A 25,819-nucleotide genomic window follows, 5' to 3' on the forward strand; every position below is an offset into this window, starting at 1 on the left:
ATTCAGAAGGAGGCAGCCACAGCAGGAGGGGCTTCAGGTCTGGGTAAAGGGGACAGCCCTGCCGTATCACTTTCCCTTGACATTCCCTTCACTCCAGGGAAAGCTGTAGAGCTTTATGTCAGGTGAAATATTAGGGTATGTAAAATGTGACATTTCCACACACCTAGAGGGGTAATCACAGTCGATGGGGATTGAAGAGGTAATCTTCAAGAGTGTCTGTGTGGAGTGGGCTGATGTGAGCATGCTAGCGTCTTGATTACAAGCACAGGAAGCCCATAGCAATCATCAGAGAGACTAAACCCTGTCTCCTACAAAGGCTACTCTACCTAGATGTTCTGCGAGGGAAATGGCAGCAGTTCTGCTCTAGATTAATGTGCTCTGACAATAATAAAGGCTCTTCAAATAATTTAAGTACTAAAGCACAGTCGAGCTGTATGAGGCTCAGGCTCAGCACTCAGGCTGGTTTCACTTCATGTTTTTCTCTGCTGCTGCTGTACCTGGCTGTGAGGAGCTCCCGGAGACAGTCTCCTGAATTTCTATGAGGCTCGTATCCCTCTGTGGTGCTATCTGAGAATAGAAGCGTCAGCTCGCACCCAACTGAGGGACTGTCGCAGGAAGTTGTTGATTAAACAGATGTCTTTCCTGCCGTACGCCATGAGACAAGAACACCACAATAAGCATGCATTAATTAAACATAGCGGAAGAATGTGGGCAATACAGGAGAACAAAAGGCATTTCTGTCTATCGTTGTCGCTGCTTCACAACAGGAATGAGAAAGTAGCTCTCTGTCTTGCCTCTGGTTTGACAAACAGGAGAAAAGCTCAGGGATCTACCCAAGGAAAGAATAGCTGAGTGACAATTAGTTCTGATTAGCAACAGCTCATTCAGAGTCATTTGCAACACTGCTGATTTTTCAAAGTAAGTCTCCAGTCATTTGCCTGTGGAAGGCCACTTTTGGATCGCGTTGTTTCCGACAAGAGAAAAACTCGAGTGGAGACGGCGGCATCCTGTTTGCTTTGAAGCCTCCTCAACGACGCACAATCTCAACAAAAATAACCTCGTCCTCGCTGTACACCTGAAAGTCTGTTTTTTCTCTAGTATGCTCCCATTTGTTTAGAGTTGTGCTCGAGTCTGGAACAGGAGTGTCATCAAACATTTCCTCCACCACCTGATAAATGCTTCTCCTTTGATCAGAGAAGCTGAGCAGGAAAGGAGGATTTTAAATGCATTACATAGGCCTCCCTCAAAGCCTGACGGTTGCTCCTCAACTGAGTAAATCCCAGCCATCTCACAGATACTGTAACAGATTGCTGTTCATCGGCAGCGGACCTTGGTGGAATAAGTTCTTGTTTACATCATTATGGTTAATTACCATGCAGATCCAGTCCAGCCAACAGCGCCTGTACTGTGTGTGTGTGTGTGTGTGTGTGTGTGTGTGTGTGTGTGTGTGTGTGTGTGTGTGTGTGTGTGCGTGTGTGTGTGTGTGTGTGTGTGTGTGTGTGTGTGTGTGTGTGTGTGTGTGTGTGTGTGTGTGTCAGTGAAGCCGGACAGAGCTGTCACACTCTCATTCATCTCATTACAAATGCAGCACTATCCCCACAGTAACGCCTCATGCTACTCCGGTGTGTTTGGTTATTCTTGAGTCTACGCCAGTGGGTGGGACTATCCAACCAGCGTGTACAAATGAGTAACCAGGGAAACCCCAACCATCCAGTCGTCTTTTACCTCCAACTGGCCCACAAATCTCGGTGATACATTACGCTGCTATTGTGATACGCATGGCAACGTTTTCAATTTAACACTCGCGGATGGATATTTTAATTATTATTGAGTGAATAGTAATGAGGACGCTGAATCTGTGCGTTCCTCTTAATGCACTTAATTAAAGTTACAAGGCGAGAAGTTAAACATGACTGCATCAGAAAATAATCTCCTCGGACGGTTTTGCATTAAGAAAGAAACAACACGATGAAGCAAGCCGTCATTGTGATCATGTGATGTGCTGTATTAGCACTGATCAGGTTGGTAGCGAGTCCTACAGTGTTGTAATCTAGTTCCTCAAAGCTCTCGCATTCCTCGCAGCCTTTCATTTGCTGCTTTTATGAAGCCAGGTGTTGATCCCAGTGTCGACCTTGCCAGGGCCGTGTCCATGAAACTGGAATTTCCTGGTCTATCACAGGGTTCCATTTCAACAAGCTTGCACCCAATTATCCTTCAATCATCGTCCCCGGTCATACAGATGTGTTTGGTTCGAAGTACAAGGTCTCTCTATCGTGGTTTGACACACGGGGGACAATTTCTCTCGCTCTGGCTGTACACATGAAATGTTTTCAAGGGTAGGATTCAGATGGCGTCTCAGACAAAGATTAATGTCACCCGAGGACTTATTCATTTGGTTATTTGTAGCTTTTACACTGAATAAGTAGCAATTATGAGCAGATATCGCAGAATATATTACATTGACTCCCTCAGACATATAAATTAGCACTCTGTCAGGGTGCTAAAGGACTTGCTAGTTTCTCTTTTCTCTTAATGTGTTGTTTATGCACAATAGACATACAAGGGAATACAAACTGCAGGATCAGCTCTTTATTAGACTCCCCGTTGCACTGATATTAAATGCTACCCCTTTCTAATTAATGCAAGGTAGTTATTGCTTTTATACAATTACAGATTAATTATCATCATAGAGATTCATTTAATAAAAAACAGAGAGGGAACTAAGACACAGTTTTGTTCCCCTTCGGAAAAAGAGAAAAGAAGGCATCATTTTGTTCAATCCCAGTGTGTAATATACATCGGCATCTAGTGGTGTGGTTGCAGATTGCAACCAACTGAGTACCCCTCCACTCATTCCTCCTTTTCTAAGACTGCGGTAACGTGAGCCGCCGAGTGCAAAACCTTGGTAACATCATTTGCCTCGCTCAGAGGCCATCCTCACCATAATAACACTACTTTAGGAGTAACAGAAGTCAGGTGCACTCAGTGCCTCACGTTACCACAGTCTTGGAAAAGGAGGAGTGAACTGAGGGGTACTCAGTTGGTTGCAATCTGCAACCACACCACTAGACGATTTACAAGCGTGTCAGAGAACTACGGTGGCCTTCAGGAAAAGTAAAAATGTGAAAGGCTCTCTCTAGAGTCAGTGTTTGGTTTTTCCGCACTGTGCTACTAAAACATGGTGGAACCCTATGTAGATATGAAGGGCTCTTTCTAAGGTAACTAAAACAATCTTACAATCTTAGTTTCAGGTGATTATACACTAATGTAAACATAGTTATGAATATTATATTCCATTGCTGCTATTGGATCCCCCAAAATGTTACACACTGTCCTTTTAAATAAGTTTTAATCTTCTTAAACTTTATCTTGTTGCCATTTTGTTATTTCTAACTTATTTTGCCTCAGTTTTTTTCATTTCCTTTCTTTTCCGTAACTTATTTTCTTGTTTGAGCACAAACTGTGACCTGAATCCTAATGCCATGCAGCTAGTTCTAGTCTCTGCTCTGAGATTATTTACAGTTATTCACAGCATGTTTTCTTCAGATCATTCATACCAAGCCTTTTTCCTATCCTTAACACATACTGAGCACAACTCTTTCCTGTGTTTTGTTAATGTATTGGTTCCTGTGTGTTTTATCAAACAGAATACATAAGGCAGAGAGCTGACAGGTACTGGGAGCCTTGGGAATGTTTGTAGTTCTTTGTGTGGTTCAGACGTGCACAATTGCACGCCTACATCCAGCGCATAAAGTCATAAATGAATATTTATAATAGTCCCCATCTGCTTGGCACATATTTATGATCAACATTGTTTGGTTTGACGACGGCAAACTGGGCACATTGTGTTGACCAATTGGCCAGCCCATATTCATGCATATTTATGAGAACATCAGGACCAAATAGGGACTCAACAATTCTCAAGTTGTATCCACAAATGTACACAAGTTACAAGTCTTGCCGTCTCAACATTTTGTTATCGAAACCACAACAGTCCTCCCGCAGGCTCAGGTGAATGACTGTGTGCATTGGCAGACACGCCAATGTTTATGCTCTCCTACATAATTCTTTAATCACGGCGCTATTACCCCACACATACACCCAGTTTAGTGCCATTATTATCTCCCAAGGTCACAGCTAACGAGGGCTGACGCACTGTGCCTGGCCTGTGCTGATTGACTCGCAATTTTAAACTGGCTCAATCTAGGCCTACTCAGCAATTCAGGAGGCAATGCAGCACCTTGCCAAAGTTTATGAGAGAGATATATTAGCTCTAACAGTGCAGGATTGTCTTGCTTTTGATGCTGGAGATGGCCACAGGGGTGTAAGATACACTGTTTTACCTGACACCTGATTTTGAATGGGCTGCTAGTCCTTGAGTCAAACCCCCACTTTCCACATTCTCTCCTGTTCCAAGTTAATTAAAAATTATACGACATGTTAGCATTAAATCATTATGAAGTAGGCCTACTGAAGTAATCATTTCATGGGGTAATTTAGCAGATTAAACATTTCTTTCATTGTCAACCAGCGACCTTGATATCGTAAATGTCACACTCGCCTCTTATGAATGATGCCGCAACTGTCAGGACCGTAGAGCAGATTTAAATTTAAATCGGCTATTACTGTACCTATATCCACCCTTTTCATTTCACATACACATGAATCTAGAGAGCCCAAAGGTTTAGTCACCATGTCATATGCTGAATGAGGTGCCCGCCGGAGCGAACACAGAGGTGAATCTTGTTTCATGGTTTGACTTTTTGCACACAGCTTGGAATGCCAGATAACCTCCAAATCTCACTCCGCTTAGTATCTAACGTCACATCCATAAACCCCTGCTGATGACAATATGCATGGAATCAAATGTGGGGCTCTTTATCATTAAGGTCTTAGGAGGAGAGCAAAGAGCGTGAGATGGAGAACATGGAACAAAATAAGTGTGTATGCAACGATTTTTTAGATGTGTCTAGAATACCAAAAGCAAATGTATCAAAAGATGTGCTCCATAGACTGTATATAAGAAGTGGATGTAGTTACAGTGACGCCAACCATTGGTTTGTGGACTGCCGTTTTGAAGCCTCGAGTTTGGCATTTTGGCCATCGCCGTCTCGGTTTTTGGAACTAGAAGTGACACGAGAGGGTGGAGCTAAGTACAACCGAACGCTTTTCAATTGACATTTTCAAAATGTTACAATCAACACACTGTGAAAGGATTAAAGTTGTAAGACGAAAACACGGACAACTCCGAGACCAGACAACGCCATAGCGACCTGTCAATCACAAGATAGCCACACCCAAAAGTATGCCCTGCTTTATGGTCTATTTGACTCTAAATGGGACCATAATTTACTAAATGAACATCATGCTGTATTGAAGAAGACTTGAAACTAGCGCTTGAGACCATAAACTCATGTTTACAATGTTTAGTGAGGTAATAAATCAAGTGAGAAGTAGGCTCATTTTCTCATAGACTTCTATACAATCTGCTGGCTATTAGAAAGAATGCAAGTTTAAGGCACTTCCACATTAGCTTCCCGAGGTTGCCCACAGGCTTGCTCTTGGCATTCTTTCGAATGGCATTGGAAGTTTTCATGTTATCCGAACTCGCGCAGAAAGTCAACGAGCTATTAAAAGAACAGCCGAACTACATTATTTCCCGTTCAGCGATGTGGCTCCATTATGAAAGTGGACGGAAGTGATTTGAGATAAATATGCACATTAGATCGCTTTGGCTCAATCATGGCTCCAGATTCCTAACGCGAGGTATTATTGGCCCCCCCACCTGAGCCCAGTCCTGCAGAGTCCTTGGCTTTTCCGGGAAGAAGGCTGAGTCATGAGGAAATGTGTATGTGTTTGGCATAGAGCTCCGTCGGGCATAATGATGATGACCGACATGATGGTCTCTTACCCAAGCATAATTATGATCCACTCTAAATACAAATCAGGCTTCTTATAATTGATAAATAGATTTCATAGAAAAACACATCATAGGCTGCTTTTTTCAAAGAAAAGACATTTCCTGAGTGACAGAATTATTTCATTACATTATTTATGGCATTGGATATGAATCCCCATCCCTATAAAGTGATGCAGTACATTTTTGCTCCAAAAACATGTGATGTATTTGGTGCAGAGAAAATGGTTTTCCAGTTTTAGTAACTAATTAATGCTTTATCAATATTCATGATGAACTCCACATTTAGAAAGCCGTAATTAGCTGTATTATCCTCTGGCCATTTGTGAGGGGGAAAAAAAGCAATCCATATAGTTCTAATCAAAGCACAGCAACAACTCCAGTTTCTGACCAAACGGTACACTCTACAGTTAGATTTTACCTTGCATGGAAATCAGAGATCATTCCGCACGACACGACCGCTTCAAACCAGCACTTAGTCTGCATGGGAGATAGAAAGAGCTGGACGGACGGTTTCATAATTCACGGGAGCCACCTGGTGATTCTCTCAGTCACCTTCCTGTTTCCTCTCAGCCAGCTGCTCCCTGTACTCCCAATCAATCTGCAGTGCCAGCGCTCCCCGCAATTTGCCATGACCTTGAGTGGCGTGTCCCCTCTCATTTCGTTTGGGGTGTTGGTGGGCTTCGGGTCCCTCCTCATTCCTCCTCATTTAGAAATGCACCTGTGCTCAGACCAAGTTAGCACCGCTTTGCAGCGTGGCTCTGGGATTTCACTGCATTTAACAAAAATTTCGTATGCACAGATAGTAGCAGACTGCGTGCTCTTTTTGTTACCCCTGCCTTCTGTTGCACATGTTTACAGTGCTTTTTCTGTGGTTGTTCAAATTGCCTCTTTATATGAGTAAAAGTAAAAGGCTAAAAAGACAGCACCTATCCACAGTTGTTGTTTTTCTGCAGAAGATGGTTGTACATGTTGAAATTAAAAAAACATAATTGCGTTCAAGTAAGTATGAACCTTCATATTCCTAATAATAACGATTATTTTGCAGCAAGATAAGCAATTATACAGTTAACCTCACGAAGTAACTTGGAAGTGCTATTTTTATCTAGTGCCTAAATTCCCTCAGAGTCTGTGTCTTTTTTGTTGAAGTCTCGAGGAGGTGGGGGATTTGTTGTTCTGCTTGGTTGGCCATAGACATGTATTGTCTGGGCCAGGCCGGGGTGGCAGAGTGGCTCCCTTCATGGCCCCAGTGTGACAGAGCTGTCTCTACATGAAGGTGACCCTCTCTCTCTGGATCCTCCACTCTGCCCAGCTTGCCTGTCAGGTCCTACAGGCGACATGGTCTATTAAGCACCTTAATGATGACCATAGCCTCATGCACTCCAACAATAGACCCTTACTCCTTCACATCTCTGTTTATATTTGAAATGCTGAATGTAAGTATATGTTTGCTGTACCACCATCCTCGTACAAAGGAGTCCAACTTGTACCCAGCTAGTGTCTGAGGGGAGATTTTGATTAGGCTTGGACGCTTGGTAAAATAAATCTCCGTCGGGATTTAAAGGTGAATTCTTTGAACAGGCAATCCTTCAGAAGGCTTTTACACTCAATAAATCCACTAACGCCCCAATGTTTCAAAACACTGCTTTTACAGCCTCATACTTTATATCCATATCCTGCACTGTAGTGTGAAAGTGACAGGACTACTTGAAGATGGCAACAAGCCTTGGGGAGCACTCCTACCAACACTTTCACATCTGTTGATCCCCCCACATCCCTGTACCTGCCTCGAAGTTTCCTACGTGACAAGGCAGGTGTATTATGTGCTCTCCCCTTGAGGTTTGCAAGAAGAGACCATGAGGTTCAGATGGCAGCTGCTGGGCTCGGTGTGCCGACATTTTCAGATGAGTTGAAATGTGGGGACAGGGGAAGAGATTAGGCATCCTCACAGCGGCTCATCCCATCGTAATTACCTTTACACAGTGTTTACATCAGCTGACCACCGGGAGTCTGTGTAGTCCTGATTCTCAGACAGCATTATTATTAGGAGCAAGGGTGAACAGGGCAACACTGTCACCTTAGTGATGTTATAGGTCCAGATACCAGTGAAATTCAATGTCTGTTGATACACAATTCAACTCTACAATAACAGGGATTCATATGTACTGCAGCCTAAACAAACACACAAGGACTTTGTTTTCTGTACTCAAACCAATTGATTTAATAGTTGAGAACTAATCGGCTCTACCTGGATAAGCCCTTATCCCAGTTTTTAAGTGGCTGGATAGTGTTATGATTGTGTGTTCAGGGGAATAACTGGGTTTCTCATGTTTATAACTGGCTTCAAAGTTGCTCATGAGTAAGTATTTGTTGTTCTTGAGATATTCCTTGTCACTTTACACAAGACATGTCCACAATACTGAATTCATATTCATTCTGTAATAATCATGATTTCTAAGATGTAGCTTCATAGTGTTCCAGACAAGTGAGGCTAAAAGCTCATCAAAGAAAGGCGCACAAAACTGAAATGTGCTTTCACGTTGTCACCTTTCAAGGGCCTTTTCATATGCAGACAAAGAGATACAAGGCCCTTTGTTTTTGCCGTAGGTGTGAATATCATTAGACCTACCGTGAGAGCAATAAATGCGAGGAGGTGCAGTAGCCTTTGCCCATGAGACAATAAAACACATATGGAAATGAGCCGACAGCATGACTAATAGCTTGCAGTTTGAACCCATGCGCCCATCTCAGCGAAATGCCTGTTCTCTTTAAGTGAGCCATTATACAGTTATCAATGAGCCTGCTTCGCCTCTGATCTCTCTTTTAAGAGTTGAGGATTTTACACCCCAAAAAAAGAAACACCTCAGAGAAGCCATTGGGTTTGCATGCTGCCTGCCGTTATGCCCAAAATGAGGATAAAACGAACACAAAGGAAGCCGTCACTCCCCGTGTCCCTCCTGTCCCTAATCCCTCCACTCCTGAGTCCGTGCCTGCCACACCATCATCAGAGCTCGGATCAAAGTGTGAGAGAACGGCCCACAGGTCTGCACAGAGGGAGAGCTGACCTCCTCAGAGCTTACTATGTCCTTGGACCAAAGTCCTTTTAAGAGCTAGAGACACATTCATTGAAAACCAATTCTGTGCCGTATGCCTAAATTGAGCTTTACTGTGGATCTTGCTTTGTGGACATTCCCTTAGGCAGTCCTCATATCTAAAGTGTCAGATGGATAAAGACAATTTAGTCATATCATTTGAAAGCCCTTCATGCATCTGGAATAAACTGAGGTCAGAAACATTTATGGATTATTGTGTATACAGTAAATATATTTATATTCGTGCACACGGTGGTGCAATCTTTATTACTTAAAGCGCACCAGACCAGTATATGCTGGAAATTGAAAAATAGTGTTTTCTCACGCTAATACGACACAGGCCTTGACCTCTCATCCTGCTACTGTTAATTAGTGTTGGTTGCTCTTACCTCTGGGCAAGCTCAGATTTATGGCTTCATGTTGTGGGGAGCTTTAAAGTGAAAGCGCACTGCTGCGGCCGAGTCTGCCCACGGACTACATGGAGAAACGGGCTTTCATACTCTGAACCAAAGCTCTGCTGTACATGGAGGTTTCCTTAACTGCATATGTGTATACTGTGTGATACTAAAATCTACCTAAAGTTCAGCAAGTAGGTGTCAAATAAGTTAATGAATTTTGACCTGTGATCATGTTCTAGTGTAAAAGTAGTATACTTCAAGTTATTATGAAGTAAACTTAAGTAAAGTTCAAGTATATTTCCCAAGTCTACTTTATGTTGTAAGTATACTAATATCAATGTATTAGTAGTGTACTTGTAAGTGTACTTCAACGCTTCTTGGGACTAAATTGGCCCACTTTATAAAAGTATACTTTTAAGTGTACTTTAAGTGTAAGAATAGTAATGTTTGAGTGCACAACTAGTTTACATCTAATTTGTATTTTATAAAGCATGCTATACTATGAAGTGAACTATTTTGCTATTTGACTTGATGTTTTGTGATGAAAATTAGTGAAAATTAGTTTTTCTTGCATGCCTGTAGATGTTTCTGTATACTTGTCAGTAAAAGCCTGTAGACGTTTCTGTATACTTGTCAGTATAAGCCAAGTATACTTAAGTATAATTTGTTAAGTATATCTCTGATAATTACATACAAAGTAAACTGAAAGCATACTCTCTTATTTAAGTTTAAAAGAAGCATATTAATAGCAGACTGGAATAAACTTTTTTTTGGTAAGGGTAGATTTGACAGATAACGCAGTATTATTGCTGTTGTCTAACTTTTTTTGCCCTCTACTTTGCCATCCAAGACCCTATACAGAATAATCTATAGAATGATGCATTTAAACTCTAAAGGGATACTTGGACATTTTGGGATTATTTGCTGATTTACCGAGCATTACATACAGTAAGAAGATCAATATCAATTTCATCCCTGCCCATTCAGTACAGAGATAGATCAGTTATGTATTTAGCCTACTCTAGCACAAACACAGATGGAAATAGCTTGCCTCCAACAGACGTTTAAAAAAAAAAAAGAAAAACTTCAAATTATCCAGGGCTCTCTGTCTGCCCACGGAAGCTGCACTATTTTTTGCCCATTCATCTCACCCCAGTCTACCTTGGCTCGTAAACATACTGCAGACCCTCAACATTGCATCACAGGAGCTCACACGGGTATATCTATCACTGGAGTTGGGCAAATGGGATCAACTTTCATCGGTGTTGCGGAACTGAGCGCGATGAAGGCAATCACAGAGCACCCTGAGCTTCCGTTAACAAAGAATTCATTAAGTCCGTTAAATTCCCAGTTGACGAAAACATCCCAGGCTTCAAATTTTGGAGTAATTATTCCTAAAGTACAAGGCCAATGAAGAAATCAGAAGAATATGTGTGTGTTTGCCTTAATGTATACAGGAAAAAGACACTCTTCTAATTGGAAAATGTGTTCCTATGGTTCAATAATAATTATGTACTTACCATGAGGTCACTGCTACACCAGTACAGAGAGCGCAATTCGATTTGCAGTTAATGAGGTTGGGTCTCCTAATGAATGTTAGTTTTTTATTTTGTATGCAGTGTTTTGGGAAATGTGGTTATGGCCTATTTTATCATCTGTTATGATTCTATGCAGATCTCCCATCTACATTAATCTGGGTAATATTTTACTTAGCTTTTCCATTTTATACAATTAGATACTCAATAAAAAGTCCTACAAAGTAAGGTTAAGGTCTCTTAATTAGCTGTAATGTTAAAAGTAGCTGTTTGTGTAATTCCTGAAGTTCATTTTTATATAAACAAACTTATGTTATTATCTGCAGGAAATCTATGTTGCCATCTTGTATAAGGTTTTTGTGATGAGAAACAATATGACTTTGTCACTGTGCGGTGTCCTTTCAAAGGTCGAGGCTGTAGGGAGTTCATTTCTACTGGGATCATAGACTGTAGTTTGGCATTTTGGCCGTCACCATTGTCGTTGTCAAGTTGTTTTTTTTGCAATCAGAAGTTGACGCGAGTGGGTGGAGCTAAGCACAACCAAACGTTGAATAAGCCATTTCTAGGTGACCAAAATATTACAATTAACTTTCATGAACTGAAAACACACTGTGTAAGGTTTAAAGTTGTAAGCCAGAGGAGTCGCCCCCTGCTGGCTATTAGAAAGAATGCAAGTTTAAGGCACTTCCACATTGGCTTCAATTCTCCGACTCGGAGATTGCCCACTGATTGGAATTTGTGAATTCATATCCAAACTCCTGATGTCAGTGAGGGATATCGTTCAATGACGGCGCTTCCGATATTCTTGGTGACTACTGGGCTGCAGCTATAGTGTCTACTTTCATATCAAGCATATTAATTTGAGCAACCCTGCTGACCTCATGCACTTTCTCTGTTTTACCTTGTTACACCGACTCCTCTATAACCGCTGCGCAATAGCTCTTAGCCCATTACATGTAGTGTCAAAAATACTAGCACATCCCTAACCACAGAGTAGCTCATCAATACACCTTTTATACTCTAAATAATGCAGGGCAACGGAATAAAGGTCAGTTTAAATCATCAATCATCCATGTTCCCTTTAGATGTCAGTGGTGGTTGCTTAGTAGCTTGGTTCACACAACGTTGGTCAGTTTGGGGATGCTAGCGAGGCTTTTGTCACAGAATACAGCCCCAGTATAGCCAGGCATTTATTTTGTAGGTTGTCTGGTGGCAGTCATTAGTATGCAATATGCAGCAGCCATGATTTTTGTCTCACATTGGTCGTGGCACAAAGACAGGGGCCATGCTCCAAGTCTTCATATGTATGCTGTTCTGTCACCTCAAAATTCAGAGTGAGGGTTTGGCTTTGAAGCCCCTTTGATATGGTGCTTTTGAAAAATGTTGAAGGACGCCTTGAAAGGAAAAAATTGTCTAATTAGTAGCCTTACATTGGAAGGGTACCGTAGGCTGGCTTTCACATTGCAACACCAGAAACCCTTATTTTTTTCCCTTTCTCTGATTAAATGTGCTGTTGAAGTTGATATATGAATTGAAATTAATGTTATGTCTCATGAAAAATGCTTCCAAATTATTATTTTAGTACTGATTTAGATCAACCACTTGGGCTTCATCTGCTCTTGCGCGGTACAAATCATGAGCTATATTTTAGGATTACTTATAATTCTAACCTCCCAGCTCCGTATGCTGCTAATCTCTACTGAGACAGTTTGACATGGGGTGTGGATATTTTGAAAATCCACATATGCCCTGGTTTTAACTTCCATAGAGGGATATATGGCTCGGCTTGTCTCTTTTGCTCCGTTTTATCTTCAACATTTCAGAGGCTTTCTCACTTGGAGATACCTTATGAAACAGCAGTTTGATGGATTCAGACAGAATCCTCCTATTCCCTGCTTTGATCATTTCTTTATGCCCACCTGTAATTCAGGCCCCCAAAATGCAAATGACTTCTAATGCTACACACCATGCTCTACATTTCTGAAGCACTCATTGGAATAATCACAGGCTTTGGAGGCCTTGAGGCATATTGAATGGTGTCTGTCTCCTACACTGCTGAGTGTTGAGGTTCAAATATTCAAATCAAACATTTTGCTCAGAATTACCATGCATATGTTTTATTTTATTTTTTCATTTACTGCTTTCTTTGTTTCCACCTCAGGATTCAATCAAAACGCCTCATACAGTTTATAATGTCATGGCTCTTGCGATAAATACGATAAAAAAAAATTCATAAGACCATTATAATTATGTCGGGGTGAGGATCTTAATAGAGGTAAAGTTCAAGGCTTTAAAGGAAGCGGATGTTAGATACTGTACCACAAATTGAGAAATAAAAGCCGATATTCAAATAATCGTGTGGTGTGTTGGAACAAATTAATGACAAATGACTTGTACTATAATGGCTCACATGGTAAATTCTGGATAGCATACTATTTGCAGCATTATTTCTACCAGCGGGACAATGTAGTCATGCCACACTGCAGAAATACTGTTCTTGATTGATAGATAAAATCAAAGCAATTTTCCATTAACAGCAAATTACCCAAACAAACAGGAGACAGATCAAAAACAGCAAGACTTCTTACGACAATATGATAATAACAGCCTGTCTCAAATAAAGACCTGTTTCTCCCTTCAGTTGAGGTAAATAAAGACATGATGACAGGCACAGGTCAATTACCCCACCTGTCAGTCTGAGGCTCTCTCTCTATAATCCACAGCGTTTCAGATCAGCCTGCAGAGATGTCTTGATTTCACCCACCACAAGTATACTAATCTAATCAATAAGTTGTATTTTAAAAAACCAGAAGATATCTGACAAGGAAGACTGCCTGCAGCTGTACAGAGGAGTGGAATAGTAGGAATACATTACGTTATTGAGTTTACCTGCCACGTTCCTTGCCTACTCATTTCAATTCTGTCAATCAGGTGCGGGTTACGCAGAGGTCAGTCAGTTTGTCTCGCCGATGTGAATTCCTGTCTTTTGTCTTTGCTTCTCCGTTGCTCAGTGGTCAGTGATGTAATTTCAACTGATACTGAGCAGGAGTAGTCATACATAAATATGAGTAGACGTCTGGTTGCATGTGCCTTCAGTTCAGAGTAGTATCATTTTTATGCCGTTCTAAAAACTCACTCTTTAACACTGAGGGATTCAGTGTCACAATTAGTATATGTATAAAATACTACAATATATAGTAAACTATATACAGTATATATATAATATGTATGTATGTATGTTAGTTTTGCAGGTACTTTACAGTTTTATGTTAAAAGTTCCTTCTCGTTCTCAGTCTAATGACCAAAAGTTTCTTCGTCTACCTGTGCTCTGTAGCTTTGGGCTTCAGGGTGAACTGTGCTTCATCAACCATACAGTACAGCTGGTCATGGACCAATGAATCAAGCAGCCATCAGTTCAGTAGCTGCTTGTATGTGCTCCACTGCTCGGCCTTATCCACATGCTGCAGCATTTACACCTTTTTTCTGCCCATTCATCTCAACTCTGTCACACGTTTGGCTGACAGACATGCCGCAGTCTTTCTCCCTCCCATTGCATGTGCAGCTGGGAATCGGTGCTGTGGAACTCAGTGTGATGAAAGCAATCATAGAACACCCTGAGCTTCATTAAGGCAAAAGATTTGTTCATTATGTCCAACTACTGTATCTGTCTTTGGTCCAATCCCAATATCTGCACCACTTGTCCCACTGTTTGAGCCCTTTATGCACACCGTCCTCATGTCTGGAGTCCTACAGACTGACCGAATAACCTGTAGTTTCTAACATTATACTGTAACAAAAAGTGGAAAATAGGGAGGCTGGGAGCAAAAAAATGTTTTTGATTTATTCATCAAATTGTCGCAAAGTTTGTTTACATGCAAAGAGAACTCTGATAATCCTTACTTAAGTAATCTTGCTTTAAAATGATTCATATTATGTTTGGATTAGAATAACACAATAAACCTCTCACTGTGGTTATAAAAGACCAGATTAAGATGGCTGGCACATTTCAATATTAAATATTTAGGTGTGAGGTGGGAACGTCTTACCCCTTTCACTGTATGTTTTCATTGCTGCTGCAGACTCGCGCTCGCACAGCGCGATAGCTACATGTTGGTGTCAACAAAAACATTGTGGTAAGCATTATTTACAATTTCTATAGTCTGGATTGTCAATTTTTTTCCTCTCTATCAGACGTTACCTGCTGTTGCTTAGGGAAAGGATTTACAGTACTTGGTGGTGGCATGTTTTCATACTTCATTGCTGACAGGACCCCAGAGGAGGACAGGAGGGTTCTGTTCTGGTTTATTCATTACAACACAGATTTTCCATCACAAGGTTGCAGAGGTGCATGCATGCAAACAGCTTATCCGTAATAAGCTTTTTTCCAGAGTATCATGGCGGGTAAGTTAGTCCCTGCATGTAAACACAGCCAGTGATGCTGAGTCCTTAATGGACACTCAGGTATTATTGTGATAATAGTTATACTTGATCACGGCAGGTATAAAAACGGGTGGTGGGACTCGGGCCATTAGGTTCCAGGTTTCTCACCCTCTGCATTTCTCCATCCTCCATTTAGCATAATGACACTCAAACAATCAGCTCTCACATTAGAATACGGAGTGTGGTATTATGCAGAATAAAAGGGTGTTAATGTGTCATATTTGAATATCCTGATCTGTAACCGTGACATGCTCTCCCGGGCAGCAGCAGGTAGCTGATTCAGACAGAGAAACCAGGCATGACCTACATGCTTAAAGAATTACAGCAGTCAACAAAGGGGATTCTCTCGGATTCATGTTCTGATACTCTGTTGTAAACCCACACTGTGCTGGCAACAGTGGTGAATAATAACATATACTTGTGGTTGCATTTGCACAAGGTCTCTCCTTGCCGCTGTGATTTATAAGCAGAGCTTCCATCTGCAAACAGGCTTCGAGGCTTCAAGCTACGGGGGCAGCACCCTGTGTCCAGTGCTATTTACTCAGCCAGCCGAGACGAGCTGCTCCCCCGGCACGATCCTGCAGCCACTGTGTGCCTGCATGCTTTTCTTACCTGTACCTGTCTGCTCATGGGACGGTGACAGCTACAGCAGGGCAGCCGCTATTTGCCACAGGTTGAGCCATCTTTACTGTGTCACTTCCTGCTGCTTAACAAATGACTGAAAGCTGCAGGCTATCATGCTCTCAGTGGAATAACAGTGACTTAGTTTTATGAGCACTGTCTTTGCAAAACTCTAGTCACACTTTGAGGTGAATAAATCATTGTTTTAATAAGCGGTTGGGTTATGTAACCATTACAGTAAATGCATGTGAATTATAATTAACGCCTTCATTAAAAAGGATGCCTGAATGTAAGGCAAGTTTTCCAACATTGATCACTGCAGCCACTCTGTGCTGTACTTAATATACTGCGAGCTGTGTGCAGAGATGCCGAGAGGAAAGGTGCTCCACTTTAAAGAGATGTGATAGATTAGGAAGGAGCCCCGGCAACAGAATAATTTCCCTGGTGACCAATTTCTGAACAATCTCTAAGCAAAGAAAATCAGCAACAAGCCAACATGTCAGGCACAGCCTCATGCCAGGGTGCGGGCGAACATGCTGACTCACTCCTAATGAGCAGCCAGAGATAGAAATAATAACCTAAACCACCGCGAATCATAGGTCATATATACCGCTGACTGTCCTTATTAACTCTGGACCTTATACAATGTAAGCAGGTGTACAAGTATGTACGCTAACAACTATCAAAATAGCTTCTACGGTGGCCCGGCGTTGATGGGAGAGAAAAAGAGAAACAGGATTTGCTGCTCTTGCAGCGTTGCACGCTGTGGCTGCTTCTGAAATCTGCTGCAGCTCTTTATTGCATTCACATGTAGTATTCTTGGCTTTTATGCGGTTTTAGCAAATTAAAGGACTCCGGCAATCATTTGTTTTCTGTCTCTAAAAGTTCCATTTGATATAACAGTTCCATTAGGACTGACCTTCACCACACGTATCATGATACAGGGGTAACGATTCAATATATTGCGATATGTTGCGATTTTTTAAATCTAATTATAAGAAAACTGTCATAGTATAACGAACACACCAGAAATACACCATTTTTAGAATAGGCAAAAATAACACATTTATACTGCATGCAAAAAACAGCATGTTTTTTGCCCAAAGCTGGATGTGATTATCATAAAGTGGGCATGTCTGTAAAGGGGAGACTCGTGGACACCCATTGAACTTATTTTCATTCACATATATTGAGGTCGGAGGTCAAGGGACCCCTTTGAAAATGGCCATGCCAGTTTTTCCTCGCCAAACTTTAATCTAAATTTGGAGCATTATTTAGCCTCCTTCGTGACAAGCTAGTATGACATGGGTGGTACCAATGGATTCCTTAGGTTTTCTAGTTTCATATGACTATCATTATCTTCACTCTAGCTTTAAAACTGAGCCCGCTACAACCTATAGAGTATCACAACACATAATAACGTGATACTCATGTTTATCACAGTTTTCTTACAACCCCACTCTGCATGGGAATAAATGTGATACTAAAGCAGGTACTACTACTGCAGTAAACAGGTACTGGCGTCCTCCCCTTGCTCACCTGTACATTCAGAAAGTTTTATTTAACAGCAGTTTTATTGAAGCTTTTAATTTGTTCAACAACACTTGAAGCTCATAAATACTACTGAGCATGTTGGTATTTACAGATATTGATTATCAGTACCATTTATAATTTGTGCATAGCTTAGTGTCATTTATTGCAATGTGTGGCAGATTTATACATGAAAAGGAGGTGCATCTGCCAAACAGCTCCTCAGGCTTTACAGTTTTATTGCATATATACGTCTCTTCACTTTTTGCAATAACCGTCCTTTAAACAAGTAAGTGACGTGTGTGCATGTGCCACGAAGGTGTCAGCTCTTTACAGCATCCCGTTAAGTGATTACCCGATGCATTTTTCACACCAGCAAGATCAATACCCTTTAATGGATCAGCCAGGGAACTAATAAAAAAGATTTTAATTGATTATGCTGATGGTATGTCACTGCCACAGCCCGCGGTGTGTTAAGGTTTAGTTGCCATCCGAGCAGAAGTTCAAGTTGAAGAGACTCTGACGTCGCTGAGAGAAGATAACGAGGCTTCTGGCTCGGGATCAGTTTGGCAGCCGAGACTGGCTGCAGGCATTGACAGGAAATAATACTCATCTTGTCTGAAGATTAAATTCATTTGACTTCCTCCTTATTGTTACACAGCTTCAAATAGATTCTTCCTGCTGAAGTAAATCTTGATTCGTGTTTGTATCGACTGTTGCCAAATGTAGAACTGGCATAATTTAGCTGTTGAGATTTTCACTGGTCTAAATGCCAAGATGTTGCTATTGAGTCCCTGAATTATAAATTACACCTATACAAAGCACTGCATTTCATATGTGCTGTTATTAATTTAGACATCCTTTGGGGTTTCCAAATACGAATTAGTTTAAATCTCAGTTGTTATTTCTTTCTGAAACCGTTGGTTTTGGTATATTTGACCATTTTGTGCCCTCAGTCTCAATATGTGCCATGGTGGGCGGCGCTTGGCGCAGGACTAAAAATGGCCATGCTTCTCCACGCTTCATCATCTGTGGTTTGTGTCAGACCCAGACAGTCATCTGGAAAGGTCAAAGCTCCGGTAAAAGATTTAAATCACCCTACAGAAGAGAGATTCACCTTGACAGGCGGAACCTGAAAACTGGTAAATAAGAATACAAACGGAGACTCATTCCTCTTCGCATAAAGTAAGGACACACTGGCCATTGCATTTCAAAGGGGAGTCAGAGGTTGTGATGCTTTAAAGGAAAAAGTCTATATTTTTATCAGTCTTTTTCATCAGTTATGTACTTTTCAAAATGTCTGAATTAAGTTTATTTCTTCTCTTAGTTGAAAAGACTCACCAGATTAGAACTTGTTTGTGTAATCACCATGGAGCAGACGTGTGTTTGTTATCTTTCTCTTTCAGATCCATTAATTGTGTTTTTAGTTCTAAAACGAAGTGATCTTGGCATGGCTGCCAACAACAGCGTGTTTCTAAATACAACTTGACAGGGTCAGTGTGGCAAAACAAACTGTTGGGCTTAGTCTTGGCACGGGGAGAATCTGACATATGCGTGCTATTCTTTGATGAATCTCTGTAGTGTTTTGTTGTTCTATATTCATAGTCGTGAGCTGCTGGTGGAAATGTTTTCCCTTTTTCCCCTTCATTTGTCATCGTATTATATTAATGCTGTGGCCACGCCTTTTGATGAATGCGGGAACTAAAGCACGTATTCAGCGGCTTTTGAGGACAAATGGGACCTTTGAAAAAATCCTTTCTCTTTACTGTTTATTAATACACTTAAAAAGATGAATGTGAAATAGGGAAGCTTACAGCGAGGCCTATGTATCATAATGTATTTGCTCACAGAAGTAAAGAATAATGGAACTATTTTCAGCTATAAAGCCATGCTTGAATAATATGTCTGCTGCAAAGTGCTACAAAGCAAGAACTATTACAAGGTGGTTACTTTTTATAATCTTTTTGGAAAAGACAGCCATAAATATATGTAGGTTTTTGCTCTTTAGCTAAAATATTCATAATATGGATTCTGATTCTCTGCATGTCTCTTTTTGTTCTGTGTATGTGTCCCTATACTACCACTTTATTGGTTGGTGGGATATCATTGATTCCTGCTTTTGATCCAAATGTGGCGACAATGACTTTGTGATTTTGTCTTTATTTATCTCATCATTTGAATGAAGTCCCGCTGTGATAATCCTTGTTGTTATTGAGACCCGGCTGAGTTTCCTTCAACTTTACACAGAATTAAAGCAGTCTATCTCGCTAAATTAATTAAATTAAATTAATTTCATGTATCAATAGGCTGAAAATGCATTTTAGATGCGAAGCAACCTTAGTCCTTGGCTAAGACATCGATGAAAGAGAAGGTCTGTGTGTAAATTTAGGCTGTAGGCGACAGACAGGATCAGTCGACCTCATTTGTATATTCATGTGCTGGAGATTATTAAGCAGAAAGCTCTACGCGTACCTTTTGAATTCACACAAGTCTGATCCCCTCAAGCAACATATGCAAACTACGACTGTTATGGACATCAAGTATGGGCATTAAGTAATGATAAGCCGTGCAACAGTGCATGATGGGATTTCCGACAGTCCAACAGCCTCTTTAACGCAGCAGTGTGATCGTGATAATCGATCTAACATGTGTGTGTGAGTAGGGGTGTTCGAGTCCAGGATGAATTTAATGTGCCTGTTTTTACATGTCAAGAGGAAGGTACACTGTCAAAGTGTGTGTGTGTGTGCGTGTGTGTGGAGCTGGAGTATGGTTTACAATACAGTTCTGCATTAGTATTGCAGGGATTTGCGCAAGGGATTTGTAAATTGTTCCTCTTGGGATTGAACAAGTGAAGCAGTAGAGGTAAACAACAAACATACAAAGGTAAACAGTAGGTGTGCGTCAGTTTAATGCAGATGTTGTGCTAGTGTTCAATGAGATTGATAAAAGTAGCTGCTGCTTTGTCCCATTATTCAATCCGTGTGAATATGTTTTGACTTTTATTTCTCTGTCTTTTTCTACACAGGCCTTCCCATGTATATCCACAGGCATCTATGGTAAGCTTAATCTCTCTTATTTTGTTTGGTTTCCTTTGCCATTGTATTTTTATTTTTATTTTTTTGCTTTACATACATGTTTTATCATAACACGCTGCACATAATAGCTATGTGCACCTGCCTTATGTTGCAAACATCATTCAGTTTGGGGCGGCAGTAGCTCAGTCCGTAGGGTCTTGGCTTGGGAACCGGAGGGTACGGAGTGTGGACTGGTAGCTGGAGAGGTGCCAGTTCACCTCCGGGTCACTGCTGAGGGACCCTTAAGCAAGGCACTGGACCCCGAACTGCTTTGGGGCGTTGTGCTGCTGACATCTCTCCATATTTGATGCATGTGTGTGTAAATCAAGATTAAAAGCAACAGAATGAAAAAAATAATTTCCCCAAGGGGACAAATAAAGTATATTATATTCAAATTCTGCATCAAGGGGAGTACAGGGGGTACAGGCTTTGTCTTTGAAGAAGAATAGAGTACGTGGAAACATACCAACAAGTTCACCTTACACCATGTTGCACAAAGACACAACCTAGTATAAGGTGAACAGAAAGTAGACCCGGAACAATGCTTGTGCTCCCTCGTGGGACCAGGCCCGATATGCAGCAAGGCATCGCTGGCAAAGAGCGAGTGTGCTAATTAGATTTAAACAAAGTCACATTGAAAACATGCCAAACTTGGTGATATAAACAGGCTTTGAAGTTATGATGGCAAACGGTGCTGGATGCAGGGAAGCTACTTGAGTTTATATAATAGAGTAAACTGCCTCTGCTGAGAAGAAATAATTATTTTCTCACCATTCTGACACACTGTATACAGTATACGCCATCCATTGAATTTGCACATAATAATCACAGTGGGTGCCAAATATGTAAGGATTAATAAACATGCTAATTTCCGTTTGCTGCCGCTAACAACAAGTCAGCAGCAGTACGGTACTATAAAAAGCAGCCACAACTCTGGTTTACTTACTTGAATTTGAATAATTGCAAATGACCAAAATGCCTATTTTGTGTACCACTGTGCTTTTGCCTTGGTTTAAATAAAGGCCAATGTGAGCCAGTGACTGTTAAACATGGTCAGGGATCTGTAATTGTTTGAGCAGTCGTCTCGTGGGAGTCGTTTGGTGCTCTGATCACTCTCCGTGATCATATTACTGCCACGGAAATTGAGACCATTTAACAAGACCAGGTGCTCCCTATGGTGCAAACACTGTTTCCCCAAGATGTTCCCATATACATTTGAGAGGATGATAATGCAACTGGGCCCAATGTAAAACAAATTCAAAAGCGATGAACTCATAACCTGTCCATGGCCTCTCCAGTCATCACAGATAAATCCTTTATGGGTTTACATCTCCATCTTCACTGAAAGAGCTGGAGGCTTTGCTTCACAAAGAATGATGTAATCTCCCTCTGAAATGCAGAATACAAAACAAGCTGTTCTATGGCCCTAATTCTGTTCAGATGCTTGACAACTCATTTCTCTTTTGTTTTGTCCACCTGGCGTATGCTTCTGTGCTGTAGATACTCGCCACATGAGGTTTCCGTCATACATAATATTTTAATATCTTACGCTTGTGTAATTGTGTTGAGTTTTTGTTCCCAACAAAGCTGGCAACCTTTTAAAAAAACATAATACCTAGGTGATAATTTACTGTTTCCAATGTAGCGGGGTGCTTTCTGGCACTGATGGTGTAAATGAGCACAGCCACAGTTTAGTTATTTTAATGCTCTGCCGCTAATGAAGGTCTGATGCTGGGCTGTTTAACTGTACACGCAGACATTTGCAGCTGAGATGCAAAATGCAAGTGAAGCATCAACCGTCACTAATTTTCATAAATTTTTTCACAAATATCACGCATGGCACGAAGCTTTGCTTCTATGAGCTGCATTGCTCCTTGTGTCGTAACATGTCTTATTTCTGTGATGCAACTAGCTTATTACAGCTCAATGTGAAACAAAACTGCATCTATCTAAAAAAGAATAGGTGAAAATCAGTGGCAGTTGAACACCTGACTTGAGGGAGAGCAACTTCATTCTCTGCTCAGGTAGACATTACGTAAGGGATAATGTACTGCAAACCGGTCATTGTTGTGAAATAAACCGCGGCAGGTCATGCATCACCTTGAAGAGGTTTATTTCACAAACATGTGACCAGCTCGCTGTACATTATCCTGCTTATTACACATTAGAAGAAAATAAATCAATAATTTGACACTGAAATGACCGCCAGAATCTGACATCCGAGCTGCGTCCATAGAAACGCACTGCTATACATAGCAACTGCCTGTTATAAAGAAATAACAGACCGTAGTACACTGTGATTGACCAATCAGGATCGAGTATTCAATAAAGCTGTGTAATAATCCACTATATCTTTATAATAATCCAAGAACATGACTGGGAGCATGCGTCAGTATAGGTAGCATATATGAAAATAGACATGCCAGTCATGCCATTTCTGGTGTAAAGAGTCATAATATTAGAAGCCTGTTATGTATATAGATTTATTAGGTTTACTCATTTGTAGATGACACTGTATTGTACTTTAAATATACAATAATGTATCAGCATCTGTAAGCCTCTTTGCACACATGTGAATTACTGACTACCTCTGTTTTTTCTCTGAAATGTCAGAACAAAGTGATGCAATTTCCATCCAAAGCCATCACTCGTCCACATTTATCAACCCTGTATTATGACTAACTGGCAGCTGTCACTGAAAACATCACAACATACACTTACTGATTAGCAAATCACTGATTATAGAGCCTGGCAAAATGCTGATGTGCTTATTAAACCAGCCGTAAACACACAGTAACAGAGTAACTTCCCTTTTTTTCATTCCTCACCAGTTTCGGGGCATAAAGCATCTACCACATTGTTAACATTCAGGATGCTGAAAAAACGAATTATGGTGCACTTCAGTTATTCCACACAGATTGCAAACCATACAGCTGCAGGTCTATACGTAAATGGACAGTTGGCACACTTAAACTTCCATGCATGTAAATGGGTACGAGACAGTCCAAGTGGTCGTGCATCCTGATAAACAACATAGCATACACTTGTTAGCGAAGCCCAGTGTGTGTACTAAAGAGAGCCTTCGGGCTTATAAATAACTAGATGTTTATAATTATACTCTGTGCTGGATAGAAGAACTCTTCCCCTCTTGGGATGTTTAACAGTTTCCACCCATCACTTTTGCAATTCGCACAGTTTACTGCACAACAACTCCTCATCATGTCCTCTCACCATCTCTCTCTGCAGTATTGTCTGTTGTTTGCCACCTGTCTATGCACGCATCTCAAAATGGCTATTACTGAAGTGTTAATGATAAGAGGGGCGAAAGTTGTAATTTCATTCTCCCTCGCTCTCTCGTTCTCTCTTCCCTCTTCCTCCCTTGCTGGTTATTTCACTGCAAGTTTTACAGTCAGTGATGATAAGTTCAGCAGTCATTTCTGTAAAATGCATTCCCTATCCTCATATTTTCCTGTATTGCATAGGAAAGGAGCACATTGCACAGTAATCCGAATGTGCTTCATGTTGCATTGCCATTTTTCTTGCTATTATCGTTATTTTGGCAGCACAAAACTTGGTGTGGCCCCATAGCCAAATCAAGTCAAGTCAATTTCATTTACTTACCAATATCACAAATCCTAAATTTGCTTCAAGGGGCTTTACAATCTGGACGGCAAACAACAACCTCTATCCTGATTCCAGACAACACAGAGGTTGGAATTTTCCCAGTTGAAATTTCCTACTTCCGACCTCCAAGTCGTTCAAGATGCACGACGGCACATGTAAACCAAAACCATGGCTGACCGTAACAAACTGATGTTTCTTTGGCACGTGTACACACGATTGAACTCTCAGCAGTGCAGCCTCCACATTTTTCTGGCATTTGTAACGTTTTACTGAATTACTTTTGTGCAGAGAGGATAACTTTCAGAGATTGTTTACCGTAACCAGCTACATAATAACATGGCAACATGTTTTGACATCACTTTACATCCAGAATAGGTTTTACTAAAGGTATTATTTTAATTAAATAAAGGGCAAATATACTTTACGTTGGCTTTTAGCTGATGGTTCACCATTTACAAGTATGACGTCAGACAACTGCCTCTTCATGAAGTCGGGGTAGATAGATTTGCCCAGAGTTTACAAGTACTTTGAGTGGCGTTCTTTTTCATACTTTTCCTATTAGGAGGTCAGACATTTTCGAGTTTGGAGTTGTCTGGAACGCAGCATAGCACCCTTACGCGTAGTAATAACGAGAACTTGTTAGTTACTCGTTAGTGCTTAAAGACGTCTGATTTCTTAGAGTCTTACTCGTTAGTGACTGCCTCGTTAGCGACTGCCTCGTTAGTGTCTAACTCATTAGTGACTGACTCGTTAGTGTCTGACTCATTAGTGACTGACTCGTTAGTGTCTGACTTGTTGGTGTCTGACTCTGTAGCGACTGACTCTGTAGTGACTGACTCATTAGTGACTGACCCATTAGTGAGTGACTCATAGTAACCGAGTCGCTAGTGACTGACTTCTTAGTGACTGACTCATTAGTGTTGGACTCGTTAGTGTCTGACTCGTTAGTGTCTGAATCTGTAGTGACTTAAAAGCTGTAGTAACTTAAATCGGATCAAGGTCGGAAATGTTCGAGTTCCGAGTTGTCTGGAAAGCAGCATAAGACCCTGACGCGTAGTAATAATGAGAACTTTTTAGTTACTTGTTAGTGCTTAAAAACATCTGACTCGTTAGTGTCCCACTCATTAGTTCCTGACTTGTTAGTAACTGACTCGTTGGTGTCTGACTCTGTAATGACTGAGTCGTTAGTGTCTGACTCATTAGTGACTAACTGGTTAGTAACTAACCCGTTTGTGTCTGACCCGTTAGTGTCTTATTCTAGTGACTGACTCTGTCTTGACTGTGACTCGTTAGTGTCTGACTCGTTAGTGTCTGACTCGTTAGTGTCTGACTCTGTAGTGATTTAAAAACTGTACTGACTTAAATAGCAAAGTATTGCTTTTAAAACGTAAAAGTAAATTTAAGTTTGTTGACAGTGATGACACTTTTACGGATTGAATTAAAGAAATGAAATGAAGAATGTCAGGTGATGGATGGTGACGTACAGGCCAAAATGGATATGTGACATTTTGGAGTAAAACAGCTCTCTTGTAGTGACACAGAGGTAGGCCCGTGCATGCAGGAGGGAGAGGGTCACTGATTGTACCGT

The 25,819-nt window shown here is 41.0% G+C and overlaps 1 protein-coding gene across 2 annotated transcripts in view; it reads left to right on the forward strand.

Annotated features, from left to right (window-relative positions):
- macrod2 (mono-ADP ribosylhydrolase 2) overlaps nt 1–25,819 on the forward strand; it is a 454,175-nt gene that overhangs the window by 325,964 nt on the left and 102,392 nt on the right. For both annotated transcript variants that reach the window (XM_037782351.1, XM_037782352.1), the window contains exon 7: nt 20,559–20,589. In XM_037782351.1, the coding sequence (XP_037638279.1) occupies nt 20,559–20,589 (31 nt within the window). The remainder of the gene's footprint in view (nt 1–20,558; nt 20,590–25,819) is intronic.

The sequence above is a fragment of the Sebastes umbrosus genome, chromosome 10 (assembly GCF_015220745.1).
Source record: "Sebastes umbrosus isolate fSebUmb1 chromosome 10, fSebUmb1.pri, whole genome shotgun sequence".
NCBI lineage: Eukaryota > Metazoa > Chordata > Actinopteri > Perciformes > Sebastidae > Sebastes > Sebastes umbrosus.